This window comes from Scardinius erythrophthalmus (assembly GCF_964197995.2).
Source record: "Scardinius erythrophthalmus genome assembly, chromosome: 4".
Classification (NCBI taxonomy): domain Eukaryota; kingdom Metazoa; phylum Chordata; class Actinopteri; order Cypriniformes; family Leuciscidae; genus Scardinius; species Scardinius erythrophthalmus.
This window is the reverse complement of record NC_138224.1, coordinates 14124741-14143416: the sequence shown is the minus strand read 5'-3', so window position 1 is coordinate 14143416 and position 18676 is coordinate 14124741. Positions and strand designations below refer to the sequence as shown.

Below are 18676 nucleotides of genomic sequence, written 5' to 3'. Positions count from 1 at the left end.
GAGCTCATGATTGTTAATTAGATTACGTCGCAAACGGTTTTGTCTGGAGTGTTGCGTTACGTCATTACGTATATTAATATTCATGAGCCAGAACGTGTGGTCCAAAATTCACAATTAAAAACATTTCACAAATAAATTCAAATCAATTATTCAAATTTGAATAATTTAACAAATAAATTGTAATATGTCTGCTACAATGTAGGCACTGCATAAGAACAGCTTTCTTTATCCGAAACCGTAGGCTACACTATCTTTAAAACCATGATTTGCTATTATTTTATCATGATTATTATCATGATAATCATTTTAACGTAATTAAATTAATTAATGTGTATTGAAAGACCCAGTTTCTGTAAACGAAAAGGTCTGGAACAAGAATTTTTGTTACCATTTTATCTGAAGTAAAACAGAAAAAAATCATAACATCTATCATAAGAATCATACACAAGTAGAACTACTAATACTTTCAGTAGCATTTGTCTGCCAAAAGAGGGAGCCGCTGAGACTAAATCCACTGATGACGTGTCGAGCAACATGGCAGCGCCTATGATGGAGCATAACAACCACATCAGCAATGATCTTTCTCATCTAAAACCTACAGATAGCAGTACACCCGAATCTTCATCAGAGGATGGAAACCTTACAGATGATGTAGTCGAACTTGTACAGAAAGAGATAGGTGGCGATCTTAAGTCGCTAAAGAAGGTGTCAGGGCTTTTGGAGAAATTGACATTAGAAAACAAGCGGCTGGAGGAGCAGGTAAATACAGCTATAGAGACTCTGTGAACATTATATATATGTTTATATTTACATACACCTTGCAGAATGTGGTAAAATGTTAATTATTTGAACAAAATAAGAGGAATCATTAAAAATGCATGTTATTTGTTTTATTTAATACTGTCCCGAACAAGTTATTTTACATAAAAGATGTGTACATATAGTCTACAAGACAAAAAAAAAACAAAAAAAAGCTGAATTTATAACAATTACCCTGTTCAAAAGTTTGCACACTCTTGATTCTTTATACTGTGTGTCATTATCTGGATGATCCATGACTGTTTTGTTGTTTTGTTTTGTGATGGTTGTTCTTGAGTCCCTTGTTACACAGAATTTAGCATTCATCCTAATGCAAATCCAAAAGAACACTTTGACAGCATTTGTCTATGCATGCAGGTGCTGACCGTATCCTCTTCAGTGCCGTTGCGTGTGTCCGCTGCCCTGTCCGCCGCAGAGGACTCTCGAGTGAAGCTGGAGTCTTTACTGGAGCAGGAGAGACTTTTGTCGAACACTTTGCAGCAGCATCTGCAGGGCGCACAGGTCTGGGCTGACAGCATCGGGCAGGTCTTGGGTCAGCTTGACACATTAGAGAGGCATATGAAATACCTGCAGTGTCTGGCTCGTATTGAGGAGCTCAGGTAAGGCTTAAACCCTACATTGTGTGTCCAAATGTTTTGGAGGCTCATATTGGTATCCAACACATTTGCTCTTCCCTTCTTTCATGTTGCGTTAGTGACCGTATCCAGCAGTGTCTGATGACCAATAGCGTGTGGGATGCGGTGGGTGCAATAGACAGCATGGCCTCTCTGGATATGGGTTTGCGGGAGTCAGGCTGTAGCCACCTGCAGGCTTTCATCAGGGAAACACTTCGCTTTTGGCACAAGATCCTTAAAGACAAACTGTCCAGGTATTAGACGTGCAGAGTTTTCCGAGTTTGTGCTATTTGAAAGTGCTGATTTCACGCTAAATGTTTGGTTCTGATTCAGTGATTTTGAGGAAGTCCTGACGCAGTTCCACTGGCCATTCATCTCGCCCCCAACACAGACCCTTTCTCCCCCAGCCAACGCACAGGAGATCAACAGCCAGCTGGAGCTACTGGTCTCCCAACTTCTCTCTCTCCAAACCTCGTATCCTTAATATTCTGGAATCAAATCCACCTAAATACATATTCATTTTCTCAATACGCTGCACTAGATTGCTTAATGTCCGTAACTCGAAGTAAAGTGTGAGATGAACTACACCTACTGTTAAGACCTACTATTTTTTATTATTATTATTTATTTACTGTATGCTTTCAATTTCCCTTATGATGTCCACAACAATTTGCTTAAAGTGTGAGACTAACTACATGATGCTGTTGACTACATGATGACTAACTTAAAGGGATACTTCACCGAGCATCAGTAGAAACCCGGTAGTATTTTCGAATGACCGTGCTTCCCTCCCTCATGTCCCCCTGAGACGAGAGATTTCTGTATTGTGTGTCTGGAAAAAAACCTCAGATGACACAAAAATCGGCATTTTGCGTCATCTGAGGCTTTTTTGTCCAGAGACGAGAGACTACAGCCAGTAGTAGGAGCTAGTTCCGCATGTTTTCAACCCACCCATAGGGGGATCTCACGATAAAATGGCTTCTTTTCAGTTTCGAGTCAACTAGTAGCCTAGTTGTATAATTTCTTCCGATACTGCCCTCTGTAACAGGCGTGGCTTGGGAGTGATCTTGTAGGGCAGCGAAGCAAGTGCATTCTGGGAGTTGTTGTCTTTCATCCACATGAGCCAAAAATACATTTTCTGGCTTTTCTCAGTCTAGAAGGCACCAACTTCTAAAATAATTTCACATTTCTACTACATAAATGACCCAATTTAAATACACATTCATCTTTCCAGCAGGGAAATATCCCTTAAAGATGCTAAGGTCAACTGTTTTATTTTTATTTATATATTATTATTTATATTAATTCCTTTTTAAAAGGTATGAAGCTAGTCATTTTTCTTAATTTACAACAGCAATTTTGAGACAAACTACAGCAGATCCTGTTATTTATTTATTATTTTCTTTTTTTTTAAGTTATTTATTTATTTCAGGTTTTTTTTCTTTTTTAAATGCGAGGCTGGTCATTTTCCTTAACAGGTGTTGAAGTGATGACCTTATATCAGAGAAGAAGGAAACACCATCTCATCCTGGACAGTCCCAGACTCCTCCACTCTCATTGCCCATTCAGATCATGCTGCTTCCCCTCAGTAAGAGGTTCCGGTATCACTTCACTGGAAACCGCCAGACCAACAATTTAACAAAGGTCAGAGATTACACATTTACTGTCATTCAGACTAAAATAAGTTTCCTTCTTCATTTTGTAAAACAAACAAACACAAAGATTTGTGTGAATGTGCAAGCTACCGATAAGTAAACATATGCACAACAATAAGATCTGATATTCACTTAAATCTTCTGTCACCTTTACAGCCAGAGTGGTATTTGACCCAAGTCCTCATTTGGATGGGAAACAGCTCCAACTTTATGGACGAGAAGATTCAGCCTATATTGGATCGTGCTGGGAACAAAGTTAACGCTAGGGTATGTTCAGAATTGCATTGGTTAATATTGGCACGAAATGAACATTTTCCAAATGCATGTAAATGATCTTAATATTTCATTCAAAAAAAAATACAAAATGCCATTACTCGATCTTCCTTGTTTGCCAAAATGTATCTTTCAATCGTTTCACTAGACGTTCATCACATTACTGTCGCTTCTTCCCGCTTTATCACGACTTGAAAAATGCTGACGAAGCCATCTCTAGGCTTTAAAGTCTTCTCAATCTATCCTCCAGGTGGAGTTGTGCAGAGGACTCCTGTCTCTGGCGCAGGAGAAGTTAGCCCAAGATGCTCCTCGATTGCTCTATGACGACGCTCTCTTCTGCCACCTAGTGGATGAGGTGCTGCAGTTCGAAAAAGAGCTCCGCAGCACCCACAGTTACCCGCGCGCCTACCCTGGCGTCTTGCACATACTGCTGGAGGAGACCGTGTTCCAGAAGTGGCTCAGTGTGGAGAGAAAAAGTGAGTCTAAATGCTGCATACTTGGGTCACGACTCGATTTCAGTTTTGATGATAAATTAAATTGTGTATGTTGCCCTCTAGTGGCTGTGGAAAAAGTGGATGCCATGCTGTCTACAGAGGGAGCATGGAGCTCTCAGTACAAGGACATCACCGATGTGGACGAGCTCAAAGCACCAGATTGTGCAGAGACCTTCATGACCCTTCTGCTGGTCATCACAGGTACTGATAAAAATTCATCCTCAGATTTGATTCTTCTAGTTAAAGGTCCCGTATTATGCCCTTTTCACAAGATGTAAAATAAGTCTCTGATGTCCCCAGAGTGTGTATGTGAAGTTTCAGCTCAAAATACCCAACAGATCATTTTTTACAGCATGTTTAAATTGTCATTTTTTGGGGCTCAGAAAAACGCGCTGTTTTAGTGTGTGCCCTTTAAATGCAAATAAGCTGCTGCTGGGCGACACAGGGGGCGGAGCTTCATGAGCTACAAGTCTTAAACTACCTGGGGCGTCTTCACTCAACACCCAACTGATCTTAATATCTCTGGCGTCTTCACTTGACACCAATACCTTAAACTGGGGCGTCTTCACTCGACACCCAATACCTTTATACTCTAGCTCTGAAGTACTACTCTTAACTAAGTCGCTTTTACCTAATTTTAGCATAAATGACAGACAAACTCTGGCAATAGGCTTTATGCCCAGCTCCACAACTTCCTGAACTTCATGAGCTCGCGCTCAGTCTCTCAGAACAATTTCATCTCACGAAATGATGATATCAGAAACTCTCAGTAACGGTGTTCATTTCGAGTTGGACAATAATGCCCACAGAGTCAGAGTGCTGTATAGAGATGGAACAGGTATAGTTTAGTAGTTTAATTACGGTTATTATAACGTATTTGTCATCTGCTTGTATGTATCCATTATTTATTAATAGCCTACAAGTCTGCTGTTTCGGACCAGGTCCGAATGATGATCAAACATATACTGATGAGTTTAATAAAGTTTATTGTACATCACACAAAAGATGAAGCGTCAGTTTTACTTCAGAAAATCACCATAAGAGCTGAGTAAACACAGTAAGTTATAAGAAGTGCGCAAGTAGCCAGTAGAGTTGAGGGAGCATTCCTGTGGGCGGAGGTTAGTCAAAAAACGCTTCTAGTGACATCATTAAAGAAGGAAGTAGAGGGATGTAGTCCAAACGAGCCGTTCATTGTAGTCAACTTCTGTTAAATAAAATATCTCGCTTGGCATTGAACTTTGAGCTTTATAATTTTACAGATATTATTTATGCTCTAACAGCAACATTACACACTAACTAAAGTTTGAAACATGGGATCACGAAGAACGGGACCTTTAAAACTTGTTTCTGAACATCTCCGCCATCCTTTTTTCAGAACGGTACCGCTCTCTGCCATGTCCGCGGGCTCAGCTCAGTTTCCTGGCTTTGCAGAAGGAGCTGGTGGATGATTTTCGCATCCGCCTCACACAGGTCATGAAAGAAGAGTCTCGACAGCCGCTGAGCCCCCGCTACTGCGCCATCCTCAACGCTGCCAACTACATCTCCACTGTTCTCAGTGACTGGGGGGACAATATTGTAAGTGTTTTTGAGTGTTGATGCAAATTTTTTTTTGTAGTAGTCATTTGCCATCTTTTATGATAATTTCTTAGTAAAAAAAAACAAAAAAAACAGACAAAACTGCTTATGAATATTTTTTAAAAGTTGTCCACCAAATCAAAGTCATGTGGTGCAACCAAGAGGCAGAAAAAAAAAATCAAATAAAATGAAATCATAGAGAAGGACCCCTGAGAACCCTAACCCAATGATTCAAGGTCAATAAGCCTCTTAAAATATTAGATATTTTGACCTTTTTATAACAAGGCAAAGTTAGTTCAGGTTGTAAAATGTCATGTGACCTCCTCAAAAAGTAATATTTATTAATAAAATATGATAAATCATTATATTAAATATAAAAATAACTTTTTTTAACTTGTTCGAAAATGATGACTAGGATGTGTACACTCGCATGTATTAAAGGTGAGAGGAAAATATGTTATTACTACTTCATTGTTAGACCACATGACAATTTTAGAGTTATTATATTTAATATTTCCTTTAAAATGGTAAAAAGATTTTTAAAACCATATGAAACCAACATGAATACAAAGAGTACATTTCTAAGATTGAAAAAAAAATATTATTTCTTATTTTTGTTGTGGACACTGTTGTAGATTTTTCCCTAAACCTAACTATCTGGGGCGTCTTCACTTGACACCCATACCTTAAACTATCTGGGGCGTCTTCACTTGACACCCATACCTTAAACTATCTGGGGCGTCTTCACTTGACACCCAACTGATCTTAATATCTCTGGCGTCTTCACTCGACACCAATACCTTAAACTGGGGCGTCTTCACTCGACACCCAATACCTTTATACTCTAGCTCTGAAGTACTACTCTAAGTAAGTCACTTTTACCTAACTTTAGCATAAGTGACAGACAAACTCTGGCAATTGACCTTTAAATGCTTTAATCACGGCCGGGAGAGTTTCTCAAGCTGTTCTCAGAGAAATCTCACCCACATAGAAAAATACATCAGGTTATATAGGATAAAGACATGACATACAGAAACCAAATCACCTGCCTAACTCATGACTTTAATGCTGTCATCTTCTATTAAGAGATAGATGCAAGTCCCCTCCTTTTCACCCTCTGTTAGTGGCATATGCAAAAAATATCTTGGAACACAGAAAAAACACAAGTAAAGGTTAAGCGTTCTGTTGATTACTCAATATGTCATGGGACAGGATAGACAGTATATTCTTGATTTTGTTATAGTCAGCATTAGACAATTTTTTCCATCACCCAAATAGACAAGAACAAAACGTTCTAGTACAATATGCTTCCAAGTGTTAGAATGTTAGACCTAGAAAGAGGAAGTAAAGTTTGTTATTGGTGTTAGAATCATAGTTAGTTTAAAATACAGTTTATTATCTTATTCTTTAATTTTTTCTATCACAGCACTCATTTATCTTTGAGCCTTGAATTAATAAAAACTGTGTACAGATTCACTTTCATTGTGTTTTCTCTCAGTTCTTCTTGCAGTTGCAGCAGGCGGCGGTGTCAGTGGGCGAGGAGATCCTAGGCCCTCTAGGGGCCACGGAGACGGGCCGACTGGCCTCTCTGGAGGGATCTTTGTTTGAGGCTCTTTTGGCTCTGCTGGAGAGGCTACGAGGAGACATGCTGGGACGATTATTGGATGCAGTCATGAGAGACGTCAAGGAGAAGGCACAGTCGTACTGCAAGGACAGGTATGGGTGGAAATAACCTGAAACTGTTGTGCTTACGATGCATTTATATCATTTCTTGTGAGAATATGCTTTTTGTCAGTGTAGTTTAATTTTAAGCCTCAAGAGCCTTTACATTGCTCTTTGACTAAAATGAGATAATTAGGAGCATCTCAATCTGAGCATCTGGGTAGCTGGAGGAAGTCATGGTGGCGTTACTTCAAGGATCTTTTTGTTTCAGGTGGATCTCCTTGCCATCACAAAATGACCAAGCCACTATGTCGTTATCCAGCTCTGCATGTCCCATGATGCTTTGCCTGCGGGATCACCTGCTCCAGCTGCAGCAGATGTTGTGTCTCCCTCTTTTTCAGATGTTCTGGCAGGGCCTCACAGAGAGGCTCGACTGCTTCATCTACGAAAATGTCAGTCTCTTGCTTCAACGTTTTCACTGTTAAACCCTAATTTACCACAAGCGAACTATTCAAAAGTTTGGGATCTGTAAGCTTTTTGAAGTTTCTTATCCTCAAAAAGGCAGTTGATCACAATACAGTTAAACCGTAATATTGTGAAATATTATTACAATTTAAAGTAATTACAAATTTATATTTCAGTATATTTTAAAATATAATTTATTCCTGTGATGCAAAGCTGAATTTTCAGCATTATTATTTGACTTCAGTGTCACATGATCCTTCAGAAATCACTCTAAAATGTGCTAAATTTGCAGCTCAAGAAACAATTCTTATTATCAGTGTTAAAAACAGTTGTGCTTTTTCATATTTTTGTGGAAAGCGTGATACGTTTTTTTAAATAAATTGTGTCTTTGATAAATTGAATGCATCCTTGCCAAAAAAAAGTATGTTTCTTTCCAAAAAATAAAAACTCTTACTGACCCCAAACATTTAAACAAGTGTAAAAAAAATGTAGAATGCTTAAAGAAAGAGACGTTCATTTCATATAATAAATTTACGATAGGCCGGAATACATGTACATGTACATGTACATGAAGTCTGTGTACAGTAGTTTGATGGAGTGTGTTTATCTGTTTTTTGCTCTCACTCACAGTTGATCCTGTATAACCATTTCAATGAAGGCGGAGCTGCACAGCTTCAATACGATATGACCAGAAACCTCTTCCCTCTGTTTGGACACTACTGCAAGAGACCTGAAAACTTCTTTAAACAGTACGTCTGTTTATTCAGAGCTAATACTGTATATAGAAAAAAAAAAACATTTTCATTTCTCTCTTTCCTTGTCTCAGTGTGAAGGAGGCCTGCATCATCCTGACTCTTAAGGTTGGTCCGGCGTTGTTGTTGTGTGATGTGCTGAAGCAGTCAGAGGAAGATGATGGCCTTCTAAACCATCAGCAGTCCAGTCCAGAGTCAGCGCTCAATGAGCTGGGAGTCTACAAGCTGGCTCCCAGTGACGTGCAGATCCTTCTCAACCTCCGCTCAGCCTGGCTGAACCAATGATAATGAATACACCAATCCCTTACTTTACCAAGCATTAAAACATTTCTCATACTCCAGATATGAATGAATAAATCTCCTACATCGGATGAGCTACAGTATTTAAAGTGAACTGAACCTCAGAAGGGAAATATGAAGAGGATGCTGATGTAAAAACAAAAAATAATAAAGTATAAAAAGGAGAAATAGAAGCTTTTGCTGACATTATGAATAAATGAATACATGTTTTAGTGCTTTCCTCTTTATTTGGTGTTAAAACATTAAAATATTTTTTATTGAATATTAAATGTGTAGTTGGGCTATTTTGTTTTATCTTATGAATCCAGGGCAGGTCAAGGCTGCAGGTTTTAACTCAGAAGAGAGAGGAGCCACGTGATGAGGACTGTATCTTGCAGCATGCCTCCTGTTGCAGGATTAAAGCAGCATTCCAGGCTCTGAAAAGTCTGCATGCTTGGGTCAAAGGGCATCTGCATTGGTGGAATCAAACATTAGAGACAGAAACACACACACACACACACACACAGGGCTTGACATTAACTTTTTGCTCACTTGCCACTGTGGCTAGTGCTATTCCAAAGTTATTAGCCACTCAGCATTTTCACTGGCCACAATTTTTAAATCGATACCATGGGGGAAAACTGCCAAATAGATATTTTTAATATTATCTCATAATTTGGCAGCAGGTATATTAGGTTGTTGTCACTTTAAGACATGACACACGGATCCATTATACTGGCGGACTAGATCTGCTACGCTGATGATGCTGCTGTAGAGCAAGTTTAGACTTGCTCTTTCTAGTAGATACACAGATAAACACATAAATCCAATAGCAGATCTAGGCAGGTGAAGCTCAGAGGAACTCAGCGCTGCAGGACTAGCTTACAGCAAAAAATGAACCAGACTATTTAAATGTTGATCAAGCAATCTCATTGGCTGCAGGATTAGCTTGTGCTACTGGATGTGGTAATGATGTGATTCTTGCAGATTTCATGTAATGGACCTAGCATCCTAGCACCCTCAAAAGAACAATAAAACTACTAAAATTAAATGATAAAGTTGAAAATTTCAAATAAATTAATAAATACTACAATAGTCTATAAATAAATTACAGTAAAAATGTCTGTGACACTTCACCTCGGTGACGGGTGCTGAATTAAAATCAGGCTTCAAAAAATTCCTGATCTCAGTGCAGACATGTTTGGCCTTTTCCAAAAGCATTTCCTACAAGAAACAATTGCAAGAGAATGAAAAAAGAGGTTAATAGTGTATTCAACATTTAGTGTTCGACTGAAGGTACATCATGGCAATGTAGGGCTCAGAAAGACCTGTTGGTGTGTGGTGGAGGTAGCCGTTCTGTTCTGCTTTTCTGGGCTGAAGGAGGAGGCTGAGCTGGTGGAGGGTGAAACATTCCCATCAACCTCTACACATGTTGAGCTCAGTAAGGCATGAACAGCCATCAGCCTGTCAGTGCATTAAGCCATAAGAGAAAACTCAGTTGTAATAACTACCACTTAAATGAAATAAACAGAAACAGAAAGGTCGAACAATAATGCACCTAATGTGAAGAAGTTTTTCTTTATTACGTTTTTCTTTGGATAGATGAACATAAAGTCTACCTGTCCAAACAGATTGTTCTCTGTCCAGCCTGTAGTACAGCTATTGTGTCTGCAGTTGAGTTTATTGCTGATATAGGAGCTTTATTCACAGTGAACAGAAGCAGAATCTGAAGAGATCAAACACAAATCTGCTGCTTAGGAACTAGAAATACATCATATGAACAGACTATACAGCTCATTCGGTCAAAAAAAAAAAGACAAAAAAAAGTGTTTTTAGCTGATGCTCATTGACAGAGAGAACCAATTAATCTATATACAAGGATAGCTACTGTAAATCAAAAGAATACTCTAAATGACAAAAAAAAAAAAACAGTTTAAATCAGTGGTTCTCAACTCCAGTCCTCGGGACCCACTGCTCTGCACATTTTGTATGTCTCCCTTATTTAACACACCTGCACCAGATCATCAGCTCGTTAGGAGAGACTCCATGAACTGATTTGAGTGTGTCAGATAAGAGAGACAAACAAAATGTGCAGAGCAGCGGGTCCCGAGGACTGGAGTTGAGAACCACTGGTTTAAATCCTTTTTGAAAACACAATGACAAACAGAAATGGACGAGTATCTGACTACCATGTTGTCCTCGGAGGAAGGTCTGTACCACTGGATGATCAGTTCCTCTATGTCCGTGTTGGCCCAGGGGAACAGATCTGACAAGGGCTGATCGTGCTGGCACAGAGTAATAAAGAAACAATGGTTTTATTTTTTTTCTCATCATTTTAAGATGGTAATAAATGTGTGAATATGAACCTGTATTCGCTGAGGCGTCAGTTTTAGAGCTGAAAGGGGATCAGGAATGGCCCACTGTCCTCTGTAAGATGGGTGGTGACAGCTGAAGAAGGTGTGCAAATATGAAAGTCTGAGAGCAAGTTTGGGGTCACCGGACGTGGACAGCAATCCATCAACACCCTGCATTGCACCTGAATAGCACAGCCAATTATACCATCATATAAAACCGGATTGCATTAAACAAAAAAACATATACAGTACAAATGCTTTCAAAGGGTAGATTTATTGATTGATTAATGAATTGAATGACCTAGTTTAAAAGAGATACTTGTGCTGTACCTGGTTGTGAGGAGACCTGTAGAAGGTTGATTAAGTGCATGTAGTAGCGGGACATATGAACCCAGGTCAGCTGAGGGCACTTCCTGCTGTGTATCTCGCTCTCAGCGTCTATGAATGCTTCAGGTCTGAGGATACAATTCTCAGTGTTTCCTAGCCCCCCTGCCAATGAAATCAGCAAGAAATTAATACTTTTATTCAGCAAGGATGCATTAAATTTATTAAAAGTGTCAGTTTATAATGTTACAAAAGATGTATAATTCCAATAAATGCTGTTCTTTTGAACTTTCTATTCATCAAAGAAAAACTAATTAAGGTTTCCACAAAAAAATGTTCAACGTTGATAATAATAAGAAATCTTTTCTGATCAGCAAATCAGCATATTAGAATAATTTCTGAAGGATCATGTGACACTGAAGACTGAAGTAATGATGCTGAAAGTTCAGCTTTGCCAACACAGGATTGTTACATTTTAAAATGTTTGTTATTTAAAATTGTACAAATATTTGTTCTGTATTTTTAATCAAATAAATGCAGCCTTGGTGAATATAAGAGACTTCTTTCAAAAACATTAGAAAATCTTACCAATCCCAAACTTTTGAACTGCAGTGTACAGTTTTGAACATCAGTGTACAAAATCGTAATCATAAAAAGAATCCAATACAGTACTCCAAAATCCTATGTCTAATGCAAAACTGTGATTTGGGGTTAAAGGTTACCACAAGGGTGGAGAAGATCATTCAATGCAAAGTCAGGCAGGGCTTTTATTGAAGAGAGGGGTACGGGGCCTTCAGTTACTCCAGCGAATACATGCGAATGGCCATATTTGCCAAAAACTTCTGAGGTCTATGAAGCAAAAGAAGAATGGTTAACATTAATTAATGTATAATCTGACATGAACTAACAATGAGCAAAATATTTATTACAGTATTTATTAATCTTTGTTAATGTTAGTTAATAAAAATACAGTCCTTCATTGTTTGTTCATGTTAGTTCACAGTGCATTATCTAACGTTAACAAATACAACTTTTGATTTTAATAATGTATTAGTAAATGTTGAAATTGACATTAACTAAGATGAATAAATGCTGTAGAAGTATTGTTCATTATTAGTTCTTGTTATCTAAAGTAGTTAATTAATGTTAACTAATGAAACCTTTTTGTAAAGTGTTACCGAATAATTTACATTGAACACACTCCATATAGATGTGTGGATGATGTCAATACAGACCTTTAAAGCTATTCTCAAACAAATCCAGCAAAGCAATAGGCAGGTCTCTCTGACTGTTTCCTGAGAAAATCACACACATGTGTACATAAATATTACAATATTAAACATTTATATACATAACTCGGCTGTTATATACAAACACATTTCACAACACCTTGCTGGTCTCGTCAGGTGCTGGTGATGGGGGAGGAGTCGGATGTCCAGGGGGAGGGGGAATCTGCACAAACTCTTGCAAGTATATCAATGCCATTTCCAGGTAGCACCTATGTGCCAATCTGAAATACACACATACAAAAAAATGTGAGTCCTGTCTATATATATATATATATATATATATAAATCTTTAAACTGATGCTGGTTAAACTCCATCCACACACAGAATAAAATCAGCATCTTTTAAGCCATTACATCAACATCTCTCATCATGGGGGTGGGGGAACGGATTCTGACAGCTGGATTGTTTGCCGTTTAATTCTGTTCCCCCCAAGTTGCTTACACAGGGAGGTTCTAAAATTTATCAAACTGACTCTGTCTAGTTAGAGTCCATAGCCTTGTGGGCAGCATGCTTACATATTGTGCAGTTGGGCTTTGAGAGATCCAAGTTCAAGTCCCAGCTTGAGGACTTTTTTAGATTTTATTTTTTTGAATAAAATCAGCATCTTTTAAGTCACTACATAAACATCTCTCATCATGGGGGTGGGGGAACGGACTCTGACAGCTGGATTGTTTGCCATCGGATTCTGGTCCCCCCATGTTTCTTACACAAGGGGGTTCTAATATTTAACAAATTGGTGCAGGATAAGCTCCATGCAGACACAGGATAGAATTAGAATCTTTTAAGTCACTACATGAGCATAACTTCATCATGGGGTGGGGGAGCGGATTCCGACTGTTGGATAATTTGCAGTCGAATTCTGTTCCTATTCTGTTATACAATGAGGTTCTAAGATTTACAAAACTGATGCTGGCTAGTTGGATTTCATAGCCTCGTGGGCAGCATGCTTACATGTCATGCAGTTGTGCTTTGAGAGACCCAAGTTCAAATCCCAGCTCGTGGACTTTTTTTTTTGTTTTTCTCCCTTCTCTCTCTCCCACTTTGCTTCCTGCCTACATATTGTCTAATCATAATAAAGGGTAAAAACACCAAAATATTAATCTTTAAACTGATGCTGGTTAAGCTCCATCCACGCAAAGGTTGGAATCAGCATCTTTTAAGCCACTACATCAACATCACTCTTCATAGGGGTGGGGGAACGGATTCTGACAACTGAATTCTTTGCTGTCGGATTCTGTTCCCCCCTTGTTTCTTACACAATGAGGTTCTAAGATTTACAAAACTTGGCTAGTTGGAGCCCATAGCCTCGTGGACAGCATGCTTGGCTTACATATCATGCAGTTGTGCTTTAGGAGACCCAAGTTCAAGTCCCAGCTCATGGCCTTTTCTTGATTGTTTCCCCTTTCTCTCGCTCTCTTAATTAATAAACAATTAACACTGAGTGTTCACGGGACAAACAGGTTAATTGATTGTAATATTAATTTACAACATTAAGTTAATTATATTAACTGATCCAAATATTCATAATCAATTATAACCAGTTATTATTGATTATTAATATTTCAAAGGGCTAATTTGCTACACTGTCTTATCATAATAAAAAGCAAAAACACCAAATGATTAATCTTTAAACTGATGCTGGTTAAGCTCCATCCACACACAGAATAAAATCAGCATCTTTTAAGTCACTACATGAACATCTCTAAATCATGGGGGTGGGGGAACAAATTCTGAAAGCTGGATTGTTTGCCGTCGGATTCTGTTCCCCATGTTTCTCACACAAGGGGGTTCTAAGATTTACAAAACTGACACTGATCAGTTGGAGCCTATAGCCTCGTGGGCAGCACGTTTACATAGCATGCTGTTGTGTTTTGGGAGACCCAAGTTCAAATCCCAACTCATGGACTTTTCCTGTTTTTTTCCCCCTTCTCTCTCTCCCACTTCGCTTCCTGCCTACATACTGTCTTATAATAATAAAAAGCGAAAATACCACATAAAATTATCTTTAAACTGATGCTGGTTAAGCTCCATCCAGACATAGATTGGAATCAGCATCTTTTAAGCCACTACATCAACATAACTCATCATGGGGGTGGGGGAACGGATTCCAACAGCTGGATAATTTGCAGTCAAATTCTGTTCCCCCCTTGTTTCTTATACAATGAGGTTATAAGATTTATAAAACTGATGCTGGTTATGTGGAGCCCATAGCCTCGTGGGCAGCATGCTTACATATCATGCAGTTGCGCTTTTGGAGACAGAAGTTCAAATCCCAGCTCGTGGACTTTTCTTGATTTTTCCCCCTTCTCTCTCTCTCCCTACATCTCTCTTCCTGCCTACATACTGTCTTATCATAATAAAAGGCAAAAACACCAAATAATTAATCTTTAAACTGATGCTGGTTAAGATCCATCAACACACAGAATAAAATCAGCATCTTTTAAGCCACTACATCAACATCTCTCATCATGGGGGTGGGGGAACGAATTCTGACAGCTGGATTGTTCCCCCATGTTTCTCACACAAGGGGGTTCAAATATTTAACAAATTGGTGCTGGATACGCTTTATACACAAACAGGATAGAATCAGCATCTTTTAAGTCACTACATGAACATCTCTCATCATATCAGCTTAATCAGCTTTTTGAACAAATCAGCTGAATCAATGATTCAATGACTCACTCATTAAGACAGTAAAATGCTTCCTTGCTGAATGAATCAGCCGTTTGAATGAATCGGTTGAATCTCAATGACTCACTCATTAACAGGGACTTGCTGCCACCTCCTGGCGGGTTTAATTTCACATTTAATGTATCTTTTCATTTTTTAAATAATTTCAAATAACAGTATTTAACATTTTATATTTTCAACATTTCCAAACATTATTTATGCATCGTTAACTGCTCTTCACTGATTAACTTTAATAAAGGTTTATCTATAGTTATATTTATACATTAGATTAAAATGTATGTACCTAAAAAATCTCCTGTTTAAACCTACATGAAAAACCTGAAAAGCACAGTTTATTTAATTTATATGTTTGTTCAGTTGTATTTATTTGTGCTATTGCTTGTGATTTGATTATTGGTTCTTATTTTATTACCTACTGTTTAAATTATTTAATCTAGTAGATTTTGGTGTCATAACCTTATTTATTATGGTTACATTGTATCAAAAATAACAAAAACAATACTGGGCTTATATTATAGACCCATTTTCTTTTCTTTTACTTTATATTTTTTTTGTTGTGGGGCCAGTGAAAATTTTGGCAGGGCAAGTAAAAATTTTAACCACTGGCCAGTTGAAAAAATCCTTAGCGTTGAGCCCTGATCTCTCATCAAGGGGGTGGGGGAACGGATTCCCATGTTTCTCACACAAGGAGGTTCTAATATTTATCAAACTGGTGCTGGATAAGCTCCATGCACACACAGGATAGAATCAGCATCTTTTAAGTCACTACATGAACATCTCTCATCATATGGGTGGGGAAGCGGATTCTGACAGCTGGATTATTTGCCGTCGAATTCTGTTCCCCCCTTGTTTCTTACACAACAAGGTTTTAAAATTTACAAAACTGATGCTGGCTAGTTGTAGCCCATAGCCCTGTGGGCAGCATGCTTTTATATCATACAGTTGTGCTTTGAGAGACCCAAGTTCAAGTCTCATCTTATGGAAGTTTCATGATTTTTTCCCCCTTCTCTCTCTCCCACTTCGCTTCCTGCCTACATACTGTCTTATCATAATAAAAGGCAAAAACACCAAAATATTAATCTTTAAACTGATGCTGGTTAAGCTCCATCCACACACAGAATAAAATCAGCATCTTTTAAGCCACTACATCAACATCACTCATCATGGGGGTGGGGGAACGGATTCTGACAGCTGGATTGTTTGCCGTCGGATTCTGTTCCCCCCATGTTTCTTACAAAAGGAGGTTCTAATATTTATCAAACTGGTGCTGGATAAGCTCCATGCACACACAGGATAGAATCAGCATCTTCTAAGTCACTATATCCACATCATATATGGGAGGGGAAACAGACTCCGACAGCTGGATTTATTTGCTGTCGAATTATGTTCCCCCCTTGTGTCTCACATTATGAGGTTCTAAGATTGACAAAACTGATGCTGGATAAGCTCCATGCACACACAAAATCAGCACTAACACATTGTGCAACCCGAGTTTGAGTCCCAGCTCGTGGACTTCTCCCCTTTCTCTCTCCTACTTCACATTCTGTCTACATTCTGTTCCCCACATATTTCTTACACAATGAGGTTCTAATTAGGGCTACAGCTATCGATTATTTTAGTAATCAAGTATTCTACCGATTATTCCATCGATTAATTGAGTAATCGGATAAAAAATAGTGGTAATAAACATAGATCGAAGTGAACCACAGACTTTAAAATGACTTAAAATACAAATATATAATAACAAGCAATAATTGGTTCAAATACTGCAAAGTAATCATATGGGTTTTATTGAACAACACTGTTAAAATACACCATGTAAAATAAATGATATAAACTAATATAAACAAAACTTGTTTACATTATGTATTATAACAAATGCCTGCAGAGGGCGCCAACAGCCTGGTGTTAGTTGTTGTTACACTACGGCAGGGAACGACAACTGGCGGCCCGCGGGCCAAAACTGGCCCGCCGCCAGCAATATTTTCTGGCCCGCCGGATTATTTTGGAAGTCCTAAATGCTGCACAAAACTCTTCCACTACTTGAGAAAAGCCGTAGTCGCGCGGCGATTTCACCGCTGCATACTCACTGTGTGAAACGCCCATAGGGAATCATGCAGCGCGGGATTAAATTTTAAAGTAACGGTGCGTTCACACCGGACGCGAATAGCGCGTCAAATTCGCGCCTGCCATGTCTAGTTACACGCTTGACCACTTTGTATCCATTCGCGCGTCAAAAGACGGTTGCGGTTGGAACTCTGGTGTACTTTGGACGGAGCGTGCAGTCTGACTGACAATAGCCCACTCCCGACATCTTTTGACAGCGTATCCGCACTTAATTCTGACCACCTGTACACCTAGTTCTGAGGAACTGTTTGGAAACCATTGTCAGTCAACAACATTCTTTTTTTTGCAAGGATGTCTGAAATAGTTCTGCAAAAAAATAGCCTAATTCATTTGTCAGTAGGGCAATTTGATTTTCGTTTATGTTGCTTAGAAATTTGAGTGATAGGCTCTGTCCTATTTAATTTATGTTATTTATATTTCATAATTTTTTTCTGTGGCATTTTTTTTCTCTGCTGACAGTAGCCTACAATGTTAAAATAGCCTAATATTTATATTGACAAGAACACAATTTTTTGTATAGCATTTATAATTATTATAGGCTACTTAATCTCCTTCTTTTCGTTAGAGACATTTGAATGTGAGATTATGGAAACGAGATCTAAATTTTGCGGACCCGTCAGGTCGGGAAATAAAGCGGGTGAACATTTTAAGCGGTTGCTGAATAGAACCTTGTGGGAGCGGGACGGAAAAAAACAGTCCCGCGCAGACCTCCTTAAACCTTAGGTGTGTATGAGTGTGTCCCGAATAAATAATACAAAAAAAAGGAATAAAGTTAAAAAGTCGGACTATAAGCGAATGAGGCATGATTGCTATTCACACCTTTATTAAAATGGCTGTAATCTGTTACCACAATAGTAGCCTACTTGATATGTTTAAAATGATTTCCTTGATATATGCCTAAGGTGTTAAATTAAAAATTAAAAATCTAAATTAAAATTGGTCTAATCCAGTAATTATTTTTTTCTATTTTTGATCTGAGCACAATCAGAAAATCAGAAAACCCGTCGTTATTAGTTTTTTCATTTTAGTTCAGGAAATAAATAATGGAAAAACAAGTCGTTTTTCATCTTTTTATTTTTGGTTTTAATTTGAAAAAACGATTGAACGAATGGTCCACGGATGGTGACGGACCCATCATATTCCGCAATTATAGGCCTATATAAGAATATTTAATTTGTATCCATAGGCCTATTCTGTGTAGCTGGCCCGCCATCTACTTACTAAAAAAAAATATTGGCCCGCGGCCAAAGTTACATGCCGACCCCTGCACTACGGAATGATCAAATCCTTGTTTAATATTGG

At 38.4% G+C, this 18676-nt stretch overlaps 2 protein-coding genes across 2 annotated transcripts in view; one reads left to right on the top strand and one right to left on the bottom strand.

Annotated features, from left to right (window-relative positions):
* The first annotated feature begins 519 nt into the window (after positions 1-519).
* rint1 (RAD50 interactor 1) lies at positions 520-8871 on the top strand. The gene is made up of 13 exons (XM_081364387.1): positions 520-759; positions 1177-1418; positions 1514-1687; positions 1767-1907; positions 2921-3077; positions 3245-3355; positions 3612-3837; positions 3919-4056; positions 5231-5430; positions 6929-7146; positions 7364-7544; positions 8188-8306; positions 8384-8871. The coding sequence occupies exons 1-13, from the start codon at positions 535-537 to the stop codon at positions 8592-8594; spliced, it is 2343 nt and encodes a 780-aa protein (XP_081220513.1). The 5' UTR covers positions 520-534; the 3' UTR covers positions 8595-8871.
* Positions 8872-18676, bottom strand: part of cfap54 (cilia and flagella associated 54) — a 35086-nt gene continuing 25281 nt past the window's right edge. The window contains exons 60-69 of the mRNA XM_081364388.1: positions 12656-12776; positions 12502-12561; positions 11989-12115; positions 11273-11431; positions 10955-11124; positions 10778-10873; positions 10208-10314; positions 9917-10052; positions 9726-9812; positions 8872-9058 (exon numbers count right to left, since the gene is read on the bottom strand). Coding sequence (XP_081220514.1) covers positions 8939-9058; positions 9726-9812; positions 9917-10052; positions 10208-10314; positions 10778-10873; positions 10955-11124; positions 11273-11431; positions 11989-12115; positions 12502-12561; positions 12656-12776 — 1183 coding nt within the window. The 3' untranslated portion in view covers positions 8872-8938. The remainder of the gene's footprint in view (positions 9059-9725; positions 9813-9916; positions 10053-10207; positions 10315-10777; positions 10874-10954; positions 11125-11272; positions 11432-11988; positions 12116-12501; positions 12562-12655; positions 12777-18676) is intronic.

Coding starts and splice junctions, on each gene's coding strand:
- rint1 (XM_081364387.1), top strand. CDS start 535: ATGGCAGCGCCTATGATGGAGCATAACAACCACATCAGCAATGATCTT. Junction 3,356..3,611: donor GGAACAAAGTTAACGCTAGG/GTATGTTCAGAA, acceptor TCTATCCTCCAG/GTGGAGTTGTGCAGAGGACT. Junction 5,431..6,928: donor GTGACTGGGGGGACAATATT/GTAAGTGTTTTT, acceptor GTTTTCTCTCAG/TTCTTCTTGCAGTTGCAGCA.